Source organism: Aotus nancymaae, unplaced genomic scaffold, assembly GCF_030222135.1.
Source record: "Aotus nancymaae isolate 86718 unplaced genomic scaffold, 86718_ANA_hifiasm-v0.15.2.pri h1tg000009l, whole genome shotgun sequence".
NCBI lineage: Eukaryota > Metazoa > Chordata > Mammalia > Primates > Aotidae > Aotus > Aotus nancymaae.
In genome coordinates, this window is record NW_026988420.1 from 6,741,523 (window position 1) to 6,758,551 (window position 17,029).

General features: G+C 35.7%; 1 protein-coding gene across 2 annotated transcripts in view; it reads right to left on the reverse strand.

The window, feature by feature from the left end:
• PSPC1 (paraspeckle component 1) overlaps positions 1–17,029 on the reverse strand; it is a 114,702-nt gene that overhangs the window by 33,878 nt on the left and 63,795 nt on the right. The window contains exon 7 of one of the 2 annotated variants that reach the window (XM_012441988.2): positions 1,154–1,211. The exons of the other annotated variant lie outside the window; for it this stretch is intronic. Coding sequence (XP_012297411.1) covers positions 1,154–1,211 — 58 coding nt within the window. The remainder of the gene's footprint in view (positions 1–1,153; positions 1,212–17,029) is intronic. 2 annotated transcript variants of the gene reach the window in all.

The following is a 17,029-nucleotide window of genomic DNA, read 5'->3' on the forward strand; positions in this document are numbered from 1 at the left end:
GCTTCATGACAGCTTTTGTGGAACAATGTAATGTGGGACAGCTTTTATAGGGCAAATAATTTAACAAAATTTAATTCCTTACCCAACTTTTAAATGTATGACATTTCAGATTTCAAATTTAGTAAGGCCTACGATATACCACATTCGTTTTTCCTTCAGGTTATTTACTTGGCATTATTTCCCTTGCAATTGGCTATACAAGCAAATCCATACTAAAGTTGCTAATATAGGTACTTTCTTAAAAACTCTGTCAAATCTAAACCATGCATTGATGACACACATGTAATGCCCTTGACAAGTCATAGTCTCTGAACAGCGAGTGCACGTCTGTGCACAATACTGTAGGTTAAAGGAAAAAAAGTTCAATATTCATTAAAGTGAAGGAAAACAGTTTTAAAGTTACACAAAAAGCTAGTTTAAGATAGAAATGTGTAACATACTCTCTAAGAGCTTAAAAACACAACTCAGAAACTATCAATTTCCAAAGGTAAAAAAGCCTATTAGGATAGACAAGGTGGCTCACACCTGTAATATCAGCATTTTGGGAAGCTAAGGCAGGCAAATTGCTTGAGTCCAGGAGTTTGACAGCAGCCTGGGCAACATGGTGAAATCCCATTTCTACTAAAAATACAAAAAATAAGCCAGGAGTGGTGGTGCGCACCTGTAGTCCCAGCTACTTCGTGAGGTGGGAGGATCACTAGAGCCGGGTAGTCGAGGTTTCAGTGAGCAGAGACTGCGCCACTGTACTCCAAACTGGGCAATAAAGTGAGGTCCTGCCTCAAAAAAAACCTAAGCCAATTAGAAAGCATAAAATTTGATTTTAAAACTACAAAGACAGAGCTGTATTACACCATACTGACTAAACTAATTTCAAGCTGTATTCCACCTGGTTTACATGTTTCTTTCATTAAGCCTATGAATGTATAACACATCTTTTAGCCTTAAAACAAAAACGAAATGAGAATTTTCTTCCCAGGCATTTATTTTTAATATAATTGTACTGTATTCCAGTTTAATGGATGTAAGAGATTCCACCTTTAGAAATGTTGGTTTTATAATTTTAGTTTCTTACTGTTATGTAGATACCACAAACAGCATATACAGTCCCCCCAAAAATAATAAGTTACAAAAGCCTTTTGCTTCAAATCCCTACCTCCCATGTTTATTGCTCCACGGGGACCCATATCACCCATTCTCATTTCCTGTTCTCTCTGTAAGTAAACATAGTTGTCACAGTCAACCTATTGATCTTATGACTTTACATTTCCCATCTAAAATAAAAAAAAAAAGAGTGAATTGGGACATCATTTTCTGTTAAAAATTTTGAAAAATTTCCATCATCACATACTTAAGAACACTGAAAAGAAACTTCAGTCTCCCAGGCTTAATATACTACAAGTGCTTAGAGCACCCAGTTTATACTGCAAGACTAGATTACCAATGAATCAGATTATATAAAATCTACCACAGATTATTTTCAATGTGTTTATTCCAATAGATGAAAGACACACACCTAGATTCCAAGCAAAGGAAAATCTAGTAATAATAACCACCAGGGCCAATTATTTTCTCCTCACAGGTCACTGAAGTCTTACAATAGAAATGACCATTACCAAGTTCCTATTGAAATGTATTCAAACATATAACCACAAATAGCTTTAGGGAATTATGCTAAAAATAAAGTTATAGACAATATTCATTGTCTAAATGTTACAATTCATTTGTGTATTTTTATTCATCTACTCAAGCATTATTCCATTAAGGGACTACAGATGGCCCACACAAGCAATTATTGAAAGCTCGACACAGCACTGCTTTAACTGAGCAGTAATTTTACTTGAAAACCTGAATGAAAGTATTACACAGTTAACTAACTATAGGACAGAAATATTCAAAACATTTCAAATTTCGTTACAGAAAATGCTTCCTAAAAACTCTTCATTTACCAACGATAGTTACATAGAATTAACTTCCATGAAATCTCTTAAGTAAAATTACTCAAGATAACATACGAAAATTGCAATTTTCACTTTGACTTGATGACCATTTCCATCCAGTAACAGAAAACTGTGTTAAACGTAGCAGTCATGAAAAACATTCCATTATGAGACAAAAGCAGCAATGTTTAAAGAAAGTATAATTACTGTACTTTTGAAAAGCCTATCTTATTAAAATCTAAATGTTCATTTAAAGTTCCATTTTATAATACAAAATACTGTTGAAAAGCACCTATAAAGCTGGAAATAAAGAAAATAAAAGCCTATGATGGAAACGTAATTGCCATTAAGTCACAAACGACTCCTTAAACAAACTGCCTACCTTAAAAAATAGAGATGCCCTGGCTACCACAGTCCATTCTTGCACTGCGGTTATTTAAAATAAAAAAAAAAAAGAGATTCTCAAAGGTAATCTTCATGAAGCCAGGGTACAATGAATAAAGCTATTATACTCAAAAACACCATCATGAAGAGGTAAAATGCTTTCTCTCACATTAGAACATTTAAATAGCAATCTTCCTACAAGCTTCTTTTAAAAAAATTTTTCTTAAGAGATCCTTGCTCTGTCACCCTGGCTGCAGTGCCGTGGCATCATCATAGCTCACTGCAGCCTCGAACTCCTGGGCTCAAGTGAGCCTCCTGCCTCAACTTCCCAAATAGGTGGGACAACAAGCATGCACCATCATGCCTGGTGAATTGTTTCATTGTTTTTTTGTAGAGATGAGGTCTCTCTATGTTGACCAGGCTGGTCTCTAACTACTGGGCTCAAGCAATCCTCTTGCCTCAGCCTTACAAAGTGCTGAGATTACAAGGGTGAATCATCAGGCCCAGCCTAAAAGCCATGTTTTCACTTTCCTAAAAATAAATTTCTCATCATAAAATTTTTGGGCATTAACGGATATTATTACTGACCTGCAAAAAAAGCCAAACTGAGGCCAGACTTGGTGGTTCACGCCTGTAATCCTAGTTACTTTGGGAGGTGGGCAGATCACCTGAGGTCAGGAGTTCAAGACCACCCTGGCCAACATGGTAAACTCCCGTCTCTACTAATAATACAAAAAAATATTAGCCAGACAATAGTGCCACATGCCTGTAATACTAGCTACTCAGGAGGCTGAGGCAGGAGAACTGCTTGAACCCAGAAGGCAGAGGTTGCAGTGAGCCTGGGTGACAAGAATGAAACTCTATCGCCAAAAAAAAAAAAAAAAAAAGGCTAGACTGTAAGGATAAAATTGGCTACTGATCAAGTATTATATTTAAAAAATTATTTCAAAATAAAGCTTATGTTAACACTACTTTGAATAAATCAAATTGCCATTTGTTTATCACTACTTAGAAACTACTAAGTTCTTAGAACCTACTGATCAAAGTGAGGAATGCTTCAACACACCCAAAATCTTTTAGCTATAAAAATAATATCTATAGCATCTAGGTAAGTATCTGTAACAAGTAAATATAGTAGATATTTTGTTGTTGAGAAGCTGGTTACACACCAGCATCACTGAGTAAAATACAGGGATTTTATAATCATGACTTTTGGGGAGCACAGGAGTTCAATTTATACTTTTACTTCACAATGTCTTCATAATGAATTTGTCTTCACAATGAAAGGTTAGGAGTTCAATATCTAACCACTAATACAGGGTAATTATTTACAGTCTCGATGCTTGAGATTTCAATATATATATATACCCCTTATATATACCCTGATACCTTAACTATTGGCCTGTGATTCACTGGCAGGGAAAGGGGACATAAACAATCTTTTTTATTATCTCTTTATATTTTCAGCTCTATGCATCACTCTCTAGAATAACTTTCTAGAATAGCAGGAGCTTTATTATTCACGAAGTACCTTCTTTTATTATTAAATCCATTGTCATTAAGAGATTTCATGGGAAATGTATCAACGTACTGAAAATATCTATGGTTTTAAGTCAACTATTAAATACGAACATTCCCCTTCTGGTGTTTTATAAATCGGTACAAGTTCTAAAATACCTTTCTCTAAATGAGATAATCAGAGTATCTTAGAATACTTCATGCTACTATAGCATATTACTGTATTAAAATACCAATTCGTGAGGTATATTACAGCATTTTTCACTAAATACATATATATACTTGTATTGAGTAATGTTGACAGTGTCTTAAAGATGATTACTAAATACTATTTTATACAGCTTTGCTCTTAAGACAGTATAATTTGATGACATCATTTTGTAACTACTTTAGAAGGAACAAAAGAAGTTTTCAGCTTCCTAGTCATTATCTTCAGGCCGTTACTTTCTAGAAACCCACCACTACAAACTTCCAGTAAAATGCAAAAGAGGTAGAAATTATATTAATATAACTTTGTAAAATGAAATTAATACAGTATTTTTCACTATCACTAAATCTATCAAATATTAATAAGAACCACTTGAAGAAATTCACAACTGTGTGCCCACCCAACAAGCAAGACACAAGACCCTTATTTCCCCCATGAATGACTTTTAATAATATTTCAAATTAGAGTTTAACTTAGAACCAGTGCGTTATATGTGTTATTTGTACAAATTTAAATAATGCTTTATTACTTTACAAAAAATTAAGAGTTGTGGTTTAAGCCAAAACAACTTTATTTGTAACCAACATTCTCAAAAGACTGCAGTACGCTAAAATAAAGCTATGATGAAAACTCAGTTTTATGTTATGGATTCAACTCTGTGAAGTAGGTCTACTGTTATCTCATTTTAGAGATAATGAAACTGAGGCACAAAGCTGTTGAATAACTTAGTCAAGGTCATATGAATAGTAAGTGGCTGAGCTAGTCTATATGATTCTGCTAAAATAGAGTTCATAAAACCTTTAACATTCACAAGATACTTTCATTCTTCAAAAATTCCAACGTATCTCCATGTCCCATATGGTAAAAAAAAAAAAACGGAATTCCAACAGTCAAAGCCTAACAAAAAGTGAGATTTTTAACTTATCTTTGCAGTATTTATAAGACTGTATGCCTTTCCATGAAAAGAATTATACATATGTATTCCTGAAAAGCTTGTAATTCAAATGTACTTAAATTAACAGATGACCAAAACAGGAAGCAACTAATTCCCAGAACCACATGTCAAAACAGCATTCCGGCATTACAGCAGTTCTTAACGGGTAGGTCATGGAGTACTAAAAGTCTTCAAGACTCAGGAAGTACACAATCATACTATTTTATATTTTCCTAGTACTAAGATATAGTTAGTTATAATACTATCATCAGGCTTTTCTCTGTATCAACATTTACCACACTCAGTGGTGCAAAAGTAATGGCTGGGAAAGTCCCAGTGCTTTAGCACGATCCAAGGGACTTGTGCCCAATTTTTACTAGTAACCACTGCATTTGTCACATGCATCAAACTGTGGTTTAAAACTATAAATACCTGGATGAAGCAGTAAAAGTTAATTTTATTAAATCTCTATCCATGGGTGCATGCTTTTTTCATGTCCTTCACAATAAAACAGGATTTGTCCATAAAGCACTTCTGCTGCATTCTGAAGTAGGATGGTTATTTTAAGAAAAAGCATTCATGATTGGGGTGCATGCTGAATGAACTACTTTTTTCACGGAACAAGATTTTTACATGAGGTATTATAATTATTGGCTTGAGTATTTGGCAGGCATTTTCTATGAGATCAATATGAAGAAATGTAACTTTTTAATTTTGTAAAATAAAGACATTAACATTTGGATAATCTGCTTAGGTCAATGCATCAGTTTCTGATTGGTACATGACACTACAAAATCATGCATGGGTAAAAGATCTATCCAAAATTCAAAGCAGCCCAGAGGATTTCTTTTTTTTTTTTTTTTTTGAGACAAGAGTCTCACTCTGTTGCCCAGGCTGGAGTGCAATGGCATGATCTCAGCTCCTGCAGCCTCTGCCTCCTGGATTCAAGCAATCCTTCTGCTTCAGCCTCCAGAGTAGCTGAGACTATAGGCACATACCATCACCCCCAGATAATTTTTGTGTTTTTTTGTAGAAATGGGGTTTCACCATGTTGCCTAGACTGATCTTGAACTCCTGAGCTCAAGTGATCCGTCTTCCTCAACCTCCCCAAGTGTTGGGATTACAGGTGTGAGCCACCATGCCCAGCCAGCCCAATTAATTTTGATGTAAGAGTACTTTTAAGTTTTACAGTAGTATCAAAAAATATCCACAATTATCTTTAAAGGTTATTAACATACTCCTCCCTTATCACTTTTCCTTATAAAGTCAGGTCTTCTTTGATGCATTTTAATCAAAAAGCTTTCTGCAACAGATGGAATGCAAAAGCAAATGTGGGAAGTCAACCATTTTTTATAGAGAAAAACAAATTTACAAAACATAAAACAATACCATTCTTCCCACTACACTGAAGTTGAACATTAAAGACATTTGCAAAAATGTACAAGAAAGCAACTCTTAACTCTGTAAAATTTTCTCTAAAACTCACTTTGGTTTATACTATGGTAAATATTGATACAATCCTTTAGCAGTACTTTGGAGCCCTCAATGATGTGGAAAATTAAAGAAACATGGAAGCCAAAATGTTTGAGAAGTACTATTTTTAAAGTCCAGTCAATATTTCTTTCATGAAAATATAAAAATCAGAAAGCTTGCACTAAGTAAGGTAAATTAACCTACCAAATATTTTCCAAAGCATGGTAAACGTGCCACTACTGACACATGACACTTTTTGTGCAGAACATGGATATTTCTCCTTTAATACTTAATATTTAGGCTATCAAGATACAAGGTAAGCATAACCATCCAAAATTTCAAAACCCCAAATACTCCAAAACCCAAAAGTTTTTGAACACCAACACAATACCCAAAGTGGAAAATTCTACACCTGACCTCATGTAGTGGGTCTAAGTCAAAATTTAGGTAAAACTTTCACGCACAAAATTATTATTTAAAATATTCTACTGAGCCAGTCATGGTGGTTCATGCCTATAACCCCAGCACTCTAGGAAGCTGAGATGCAAGACCTGCTTGAGCCCAGGAATTCAAGATAAGCCTGTGCAACACAGTGAGACCCTCTTAGAAAAAAATTTTTTTTAATTCTACGAAGTTACCTCAGGCTATGTATATAAGACATATATGAAACATGAGTGAATTTCATATTTGGATCTGGGTCCCATCCCCAAGGTATCTCATTATCTATATGCAAGCATTCCAAAAATTCCAATATACTTCTAGTCCCAAGCATTTTAGGTAAGAGATACTCAACCTGTATTTGTGTGTGTGTTTGTGTGTGTGTGTGACCAATAACCTAATTTAAAGGAATGACTTACAAACCTAATTTAAAGGAAAGCTAAAGTGTAGTATGACCACATAAACCTGGGGATACACTCACTGAACTAAGTAAAAACTGCTTTAACTGTGTCAACTGGAACAACATTTAACGATCAATCAAAAGAGGTATTCATCTAACACTTTATCAGTATAAACTCTTGTTTGAGTGAATGCAATCTTAATGGCCACAAACAATATTCTTTTTTAGGTCACAGTCAAAATTCTTTATTGATAAAGACCTCTCATGTTTATCTCAAAAGAAGCTTTAACAATTGTCTAGGAATCACCACATGCTATTTAGGTTCTCTGTCTCAAAAAAAGAAAATGCTAAAATAATGTAGAACATTTAAATCCACTAAAAAATATGTAATTCTAGAGAAAAATATAGTTAAGTTCTGACAACAACAGGATTCAGTCTTTTTAATCAGTTAGGAATATTTAAATATTCCTAAGAATAAGTTCCCTAGGAAAAAAATATATTTAGCAATTGAAAACATTTTAGTGTGAGCAAACCATTCTATTACCTTTTCTTTTACTAGAGTAGTTTACATAAAAGAACAATAAGGCAGTAATAACCAGTTAAACTTTCATGAGAAAGATTAAATAAAAACTGTTAGCAACTAGAAATATTAGCTAACAAACTGTAGACACAAAGAATGAAGCAAAAATCAATTACATGAAATATTCATAGGTATTTTTAAAGACCTCAAGAGATTAGGCCTCTTTGCCAAGAAAGTATTAACTCAAGAAAAAAGTATTAAGATAGTGAAGGGTGTATATCAACAAATTAATCTTCTCTAATAAAAGTAAACTGGGTCAGACATGGTGGCTCGCACCTGTAATCCCAGTACTTTGGGAGGCTCAGGCGAGCTGATCACTTGAAGTCAGCAGTTCAAGACTGGCCTGGCCAACATGGTGAAACTCCATCTCTATTAAAAATACAAAAAAATTAAAGCCAAGCACAGTAGCTCGTGCCTGTAATCCCAGCACTTTGGGAGGCTGAGGCAGGCAGATCATTTGCAGTCAAGAATTCAAGACCATCCTGGCCAACATGATTAAGCCGTGTCTCTACTAAAAATACAAAAAATTAGCCAGGTGTGGTAACGCATGCCTGTAATCCCAGCTACTCAGGAGTCTGAGGCAGTAGAATAAAGCGGGGCACCATGGCTCAATAATCCCAGCATTTTGGGAGGCCAAGACGGGCAGATCATCTGAGGTCAGGAGTTCAAGACCAGCCTGGTCAACATGGTGAAATGCCAACTCTATTAAAAACACAAAAAATCAGTCGGGCGTGGTGGCGGGTGCCTGTAGTCCTAGCTACTCGGAAGGCTGAGGCAGGAGAATAGCTTGAACCCAGGAGGAAGAGGCTGCAGTGAGCTGAGATTGCACCACTGCACTCTAGCCTGGGCAACAGAGTGAAACTCCATCTCAAAAAAAAAAAAAAAAAAAGGTAGCTGGCTGTGGCAGTGCACACCTGTAATCCCAGCTACTCAGAAGGCTGAGGCAGGAATATCACTTGAATTCAGGAGGCAGAGGTTGCAGTGAGTCGAGATCGTGCCACTGCACTTCCAGCCTGGGCAACAGAAGTAGACTCAGCTTTAAAAAAAAAAAAAAAAAGGTAAATAAGGGTCAGGCATGGTGTCTAGTGCCTGTAATCTCAGGGCTTTGGGGGATCAAGGCAAGAGGTTCCCCTGAGGTCAGGAATTCAAGGTTATGGTGACCTATGATTGTGCCACTGTGCTCTAGCCTGGGTGACAGAATCAGACCTCGTTCCAAAAAAAATTTTTTAAGTTTTAAACTGAAGAGGAAAAAAATACACATTCCTATTGATACAACTCAATAGCATGTAAACTTTCCAACCTAACCAACAGTGAATGCTTGGAAAACTTAACATTTAAATTTAGGCAATTAAAAACAGTAATTTCCAATACACTGTATTATTTGCTGCTAGTTAGGGAGGGAGTAAATAGTTTTAAAAAATAAGACTCTATGTATGTATGTATATATTTATACATACATACACATACCCAAAGGCGGGTTTTCTCCCCTTAATACATGCATTCCTAAATATCTTCACCCATGAATATTTGGGAAAATATTCCCCAGTTACATGATTATTAAAATGAAACTTTACATTGTATGTCATTGATAGAATTGTAAATTATGTTGACGGAACTGCAAATTAAAATGAGATAGCACTACAAAATCTATTAGAATGGTGACAATCTGAAACACTGACAACAACAAATGCTGGCAAAGATGTGATGCAACAAGAACTTTAACTTATTGCTGAAGGGAATACAAATGGGTGTAACCATTTTGCAAGACAGTCTGGTCATTTCTGATAAAATTAAACATACTCTTACCATCTGATACAGCAATAACACTCTGCTTTTTACCCAAAGGAGGTGCAAACTTACGTCTACGCAAAAACCTACACATGAATGTTTATAGCAGCTTGATTCATAATTGTTAAAACCTACAAGCAACCAAGATGTTCTTTAGTAGGTGAATGGATGAACTGTGGTACAACTAGACAAAGTATTACTCAGTGCTAAAAAGAAATGAGCTACCGATCCATGAAAAGACATAGAGGAAACTTAAACACATATTGTTAGGTAACTAGAAGCCAATTTGAAGAGACTACGTACTGTATGATTCCAACTACATGACATTCTGGAAAAGGCTAACCTATGGAGACAATAGAAAGTTCAGTGGTTGCCAAGGGTTAGGAGGAAGGGATAAAGAAGCAGAGCACAGAAGATTTTTAAGGAGGTGAAAATACTCTGTATGATACTGTAATGGTAGGTTCATGTCATAGATTTTTCAAAACCCTCAGAATGTACACCCAGAGCAAATCTAAAGGTAAACTATAGACTTTGGTTGATAAGAGCGTGTCAATATAGCTTCAGCAACTGGTTTCATCATTCTGGTAAAACATTTTGATAGTGGGAGAAGCTGTTTGTATATGACACAGGATATATGGGAAATCTCTGTATCTTCCACACAATCTTACTGTGAACCTAAAGTTCCTTTGAAAAAGACTACTAAAATATTGAAACTTTAAAATAAATCCTTTTGAATAATCAATTACATTAAAAACAAACAAACAAACAAACAAAAAAGGCCAGGCGCAGTGGCTCTCACCTGTAATCCCAGCACTTTGGGAGGCTGAGGTGGGTACATCACGAGGTCAGGAGTTCAAGACCAGCCTGGCCAAGATAGTGAAAAATAAAAATACAAAAACTAACAGGGCACAGTGGCAGGAGTCTGTAATCCCAGCTACTCGGAAGGCTGAGGCAGGAGAATTGCTTGAACCAGGGCGGCAGAGGTTGCAGTGCCTCTACCGAGATGGAGCCACCACGTTCCAGCCTGGGAGACAGAGTCTTACTCTGTCTCAAAAAAAAAAAAAAAAAGGGCCGGGCGCGGTGGCTCACGCCTGTAATCCCAGCACTTTGGGAGGCCGAGGCAGGTGGATCACGAGGTGGAGAGACCATCCTGGTCAACATGGTGAAACCCTGTCTCTACTAAAAATACAAAAAATTAGCTGGGCATGGTGGCGCATGCCTGTAATCCCAGCTACTCAGGAGGCTGAGGCAGGAGAATTGCCTGAACCCAGGAGGCGGAGGTTGCGGTGAGCCAAGATCGTGCCATTGCACTCCAGCCTGGGTAACAAGAGCGAAACTCCGTCTCAAAAAAAAAAAAAGCCCAGGTTAGACTTACACTCATTGGGCTCAACTGATCCTCCTGCCTCAGGCTCCCACATAGCTAGGACTAAAACCATGCCACTACACCCAGCTAATTACATTTTAATTTATACTGTAAGGTTTAGTCATGAAACAAAAGTAGTTGTTACTTGTTAAATACTAAATTAGAAATAGAGGCAATGACAAATAAAAGTAGGGGAACTTACTGTGTTCAGTACTTGACATCTGCCTCTTAAAACAAATACATTCAACAGTGTATTTTAAAAGCCTGGTTCAGGTAATTGAGTAAATAAATTACTCTGATATTACTGTCAAATTCAGCTGAATGTGTATCAAAATTAATGGCTGTTTTTTAATACATAGGGTGGCTCTCTAACCGAAGATTAATTAAACATAAACACAATCTAGCACATATCACAGAAGAAAATATGTATTTTACATAAAATAGTTGTTAAGGAAGCTTCTATTCAGCTGAGATTTTCTTTTAAGAGATGGACCTCTTGCTATGTTGCGGAAGCTGGCCTCGAATTACTGAGCTCAACTGATCTTCCCACCTCAGCCTCCCAAGTAGCTGGGACTACAGGCACACACCACTGCTCCTAAGAATTTTATTTATAATGCATACACCTGAGGGCATTTTTAAGATTACCATTTTCAACTGTCATTGTAAACTCACTCTAAAGAGGTGCTTTTAAAACCTAAAATTGATTAATAGTATTTAATTATTCTTCAAATTTAGTTATTTTACCCAGAACGCCTTAAAAAAAGGAGCAAGGATATCAACTGTAAGACAAACAATACTAGCAATAAAATCTTACCAAAGCTCACATACTGGTGACTGGTCTGCATTTCTTGATCCACAACCTCTTTCTTATCCAATGTATTTCCTTACCAAAGTAAAACTATCACAAATGGCCAGGTCAAGGTATGAAAGATGAAACAAAATAAACAAATATAAACTGCGCAAGCAGCAATTCCAAATTGGTCCCATCGACAGAAAAAAGCAGAAAAGATGAAAACAAGGCATAGAAGGCCAATGCATGATGAGTTAAGTACATATTTTATACAGGAGAATACTCATTTCTGTTTGTGATACTAGGTATTAGCTAAATCATCTTAATTTACCAGGGGCGTTGAAATTGTGATAAATACATATTTTCTTCTAAGTAGCTAGCTCAAAGCAACAGATTCAAATACATAGTCATTTTTTAAACATTTAAGTGATACCAAAATAAAAATCAAAGTTATTTAAAATTTGCAATTATAAAACAAACTACTGTAACAGTAATATCAATTGGTTAAAATCAAATGTAGGAAAAACAATAATAAACCAAATGAAGACTTAAGAAAACTATGGTTCTGTGTCGCTTGTGCTGGAAAAAAAAAAGAAAAAAGAAAACTATGGTAAACTTACAACCAGAAAAGTCAGGGTTTGAAACATAGTGCACAATATAGTCTAAGGTATCATTAAGAAAAGAAGCAAACTTACCCATAAACTTTCAGTTACTTGAAATTTGTAAAAGCCTTTGAAAGTTTGTAATTATAATTATCAATCTAACTCAAATAACTGCATCTCATCAGAAGATGCTTACAAACCCAAGTTCCTATAGCCTACCTCTCATTAGTAGTTACTGAATACTAAACATAGATAGACATTATCACTTTTTAGTTTTAGTACAAAGGTCTAACATTTTAGATGATACTATAATGATACTATCCTCAATATGAAGACAGACAATCTTAGATACTGACTAGTCTAAAATATACTTCATTGTCACTATGTAGAACAAGCACTTGTAAGGTGGCTCCAAATACATTAAACAAGTCGCAAAGCAGAAGTAACAAGTTCAATTTTTATGCCTTCCTAGGATCTTGTTATTAATTCAAACTATTAAATGATTAAAATTATTAGTTGTATTGCATATTAGACAATGTGCAAGATATGTTTATATTAGTTAATCACGTCTATTTGCCGGTCTGGACTCTCGTCTTCTCCAATTGCTCAAAAAAAGGTTAACATTAGCTAAAAAAATCTTACCATTCTGAACCAAAAATTATTAGAAGAACTTACCATTTCAAATGAAAAGACATGAGGTATACCTACAACACAGCAGGAATAATAAACAAATCACATCATTTTATGAACACACACACACACACACACACACACACACACAAAAGTACCCCACAATAGTGCCAAGACTATTTAATGACAAGCTGGACATCCTCAGTAGAGAATTTCATTTTCTAAACTCTCAGAATTGTTTGAGCTGTTTCTTTTAACATTAGTACTCTAAGTACTCAGAACCTAAAATCGTCCAACATTCTCTGTATCCTCTAAAGTGCTCAGCACCATGTTCTGAATACAGGAAACAGTGAACAAATTTTTCTTCCTAAATGGAAACCTCTCAGTCTTCCTATAAGTCTAATACTCTGAAGTAAAAAGTTAGGTGTATTGAAAACCAAGCACAAAAAAAACTGTTTATTTGACTACTTTTAAAAATTACTCTTCATTGTGTAATCACATATGAAGTCTATAAAAATATAACAGCAGTTGTACCTCAATGCTACCTGTATTTTCCAAAGTACCAAATGTTTAATATCTGAGGCATTAATATTCAATAAATGTCAAGGTTTGGTGATCTATACAGACTGAAAACGATAACTGAGTTGCACTGGTATTTGAAAAACAAGTCATCAAACAGCTAGTTAATTCTCTCAGCTTACATCTAAGTAACTATAATATAACAAACAAAATTCTTGACCTCAAAATTAATTCAGAGAACACAGTGAGTAGATAACAAAGTTCAGGAAAAAAATTAGAATACAACTTGGTAAGTATTAAGAATAAATTATATTAAACATAAAAAGGACCAGGTGCAGTGGTTCACACCTGTAATCCCAGGATTTTGGAAGGCAGAGGCAGGAGGACTGCTTTTAGCCCAAGAGTTTGAGACTAGCCTTGAGAGATGCCATCTCTACAAAAGAATATTTTTCTTTAGGAGGGGCTGGTGTCACACACCTGTAGTCCCAACTACGTGGGAGGCTGAGGCAAGAGAATCACTTGAGGCCAGGAGTTCAAGGTGACAGGGAGCTATGCTCATGCCATTGTACTCCAGCCTGTGTGACACAGCAAGAGCCTGTCTTAAAAAAATTTTCAGCTAGGTACAGTGGCTCATACCTGTTATCTTAGCACTTTGGGAAGCCGAGGCAGGTAGGTCACCTGAGGAAAGCAGTTTCAGACCAGCCTGGCCAACATGGTAAAACCCTGTTTCTACTAAAAATACAAAAATTAGCTAGGCAGCTATTTGGGAGGCTGAGGCAAGAGAATCACTTGAACCTGGGAGGCGGTGGTTGCAGCGAGCCGAGAACGCGCCATTGTACTCTACCCTGAGTGACAAGAGTAAAACTCCATCCCAAAAAAACACAAAAAATTCTGGCCATGCACAGTGGCTCATGCCTATAATGACAGAACTTCGAGAGGCCAAGGCAGGTGGATCACTTGACGTTAGGAGTTCAAGATCAGCCTGGCCAACATGGTGAAATCCCATCTCTACTAAAAATACGAAAATTAGTTGGGTGTGGTGGCAACCTATAATCTCAGCTATTTGGGAGGCTGAGGCATGAGAATTGCTTGAACCCAGGAGGTGGGGGTTGCAGTGAGTTGAGATCACACCACTGCACTCCAGTCTGGGCAACAGAGCGAGACTTCATCTTTAAAAAAATTTAAAAAAAATTTTTTTTAATGAAAAGGATCACAGTTGGGGTGAGGAATCAGAAGAAACACATGAGCTGAGTCTGAACAGATAGCCTCCAAAAGGAAAAAGAAAAACATGATAATTTTTCTGGATTATGAACCTCTCTGAAACTCTAATAGAAGGTAAGACCAAAAAAAAGTTAATCAATGAAATTAAGTGCCCTCTGACAAACTATGCATACAGTGTAAGAGATTCAGTAATCATTTCCAAGTAGTCATTCAGAAAAGATTTATAAATAGGAATGATAAAATAGAGAAAAGAAAACCAATACTCATAAGCACAGCATATGATTAAGCCATACATCCTGGTTCACCTAAAAAAGCCCATTTTATGCCTGTTACAGTAAGTATTTTAAGAGTATCCATGTCCATTTGTCCCAGTTTAGATAAAAAAAAAAAGCTACAGTTTCCCAAACATGATTAGATATTATTAAAACTATTAAATAATCCTTTTGAGAAGTGATGAAATAATTTGACACCTGGTTAAAACTGACACATACCTTCAACTCAAATATCCCAAATCAGCAAAATCCTACAAATCACTTCTAAGAATATGTGTAAACATTATAAACTTACATAACTTTTTGTTTTTATTTGCTCACAAAAGTCTAAGTTATTATGTTCCATGCCAAATACTGAGAAAAATTCTTGGCTTATAATAAATTATTTTAATAAGTAAAAACATTAACAACCAAAACTAATCACAACTAGAACACTACACATGAGACCACTGCAATATCTGGATCCATTTTGATTTTCACCAATATGTCCAAACCACTGGGACTAGGCCATCTTTATACCAGAAATAAACCTACCAGCCCAGCAGGTCATGCTTAAATCTGACACCAAATCCTTCGACAAATAATTCTTTAGTTATTTCTGTAAGTTAATGAATAGGCCATAAAAATCCCTTGTAAAATGTGTCTTTTGTTAGAATGCTTCAGGAGTTTAAACTTAAAAAAAAAATCTTCTAAAAAGCAACATAAATTACTTATTAGAGCTTTTAAAGCTGAAGAAAAAGGGGGATGGCCATGTGAAAACCACAAAACTGTAACTTTTGCTCTGGAATTTTCAAAAACCATTTCAGAAAATAAATTTGTACCTATTCATTAGTAAATAACAATGGGATGATTCTTCTCTGACAGCATGAATTAATGGAATTTTTTTTTATACTGGCTAGAGTTTCTGTTTTTGAGTTTTACACATGGCACATCAGGGAAAGTTAGGTTACAAATAAATCAAGAGACTGATAAACAAACAAACAAAAACAATAAAATGCCCATGCAGGAGGCAGGAAAAGAGGCTGACTTGTTAAATAACAGGCCAAATTCAACAATACTGATCAAGAAGGGTTAACATTTGAAAGAACAGTGCTTTATACCTCTACTGACTAGAACTGAAAAGATTTTAAAATCCCAGGTATCAGCTGCAGGGCAGTGACACTTTACCAGTTCTTCCCATGACTTTTGCTCTGATTTATAAACATGACTACCAATCAACCTTGTGGACACTAATTTGGATTCCTCAGGAACCTTGGATCTGGTATATGAGGTGCTGTGCTCAGTGAGCCTTCTAAAAACACTGGAAAAGAATATATAAATTAATAGATTTGCATTATTCTTCACAAGCTCTATGAATTTGGTTAACATGAGCCATTTTTTATAGGTTCCCTCCAACTCTCAGATTGGCTCTAAATAAGAGGTCAGCAAACATTTCAGGTAAAGGGCATGATGTAAACATTTTTTAGACTTGGCAGGCCATATAATCTCAATATAGTCCCATATAGTTGTGTCGTAACTACTCAGATCAGTTTTTGCAGGGCAAAGAAGCCATAAACAAAAAAAAACAACAAAAAAAGTGCTGCATTATAGTAAAATTTTATTTAAAAAATAGGAAGGATGTGAACTGAGCCTGATCTATTCTAGTCTATCAAACTCTGGTCTGGATGAGACAATTAAAATTATTAGAACTATGCATCAAAAATTAATGCATAGTTCGAGATAATACGTCCTGCACATATAGTCTGAAAGCCCAAATCAAGGTTGCTACACCCAAATTCTGCAGGATACTATTCACATAGAATGTTGTCTTGTTTAAACCGTGTTCTAAAGATAAAGACACAACCACATACAGTGGTAGGCAACTATAGTCCCACTATTCGGGAGGCTGAGATGGGAGGATAGCTTCAGGAGGTCAAGACCAGCCTGGGTAACACAGCCAATCAAAAGAAAGAAAAAAAGAAAGAAAGAGGGT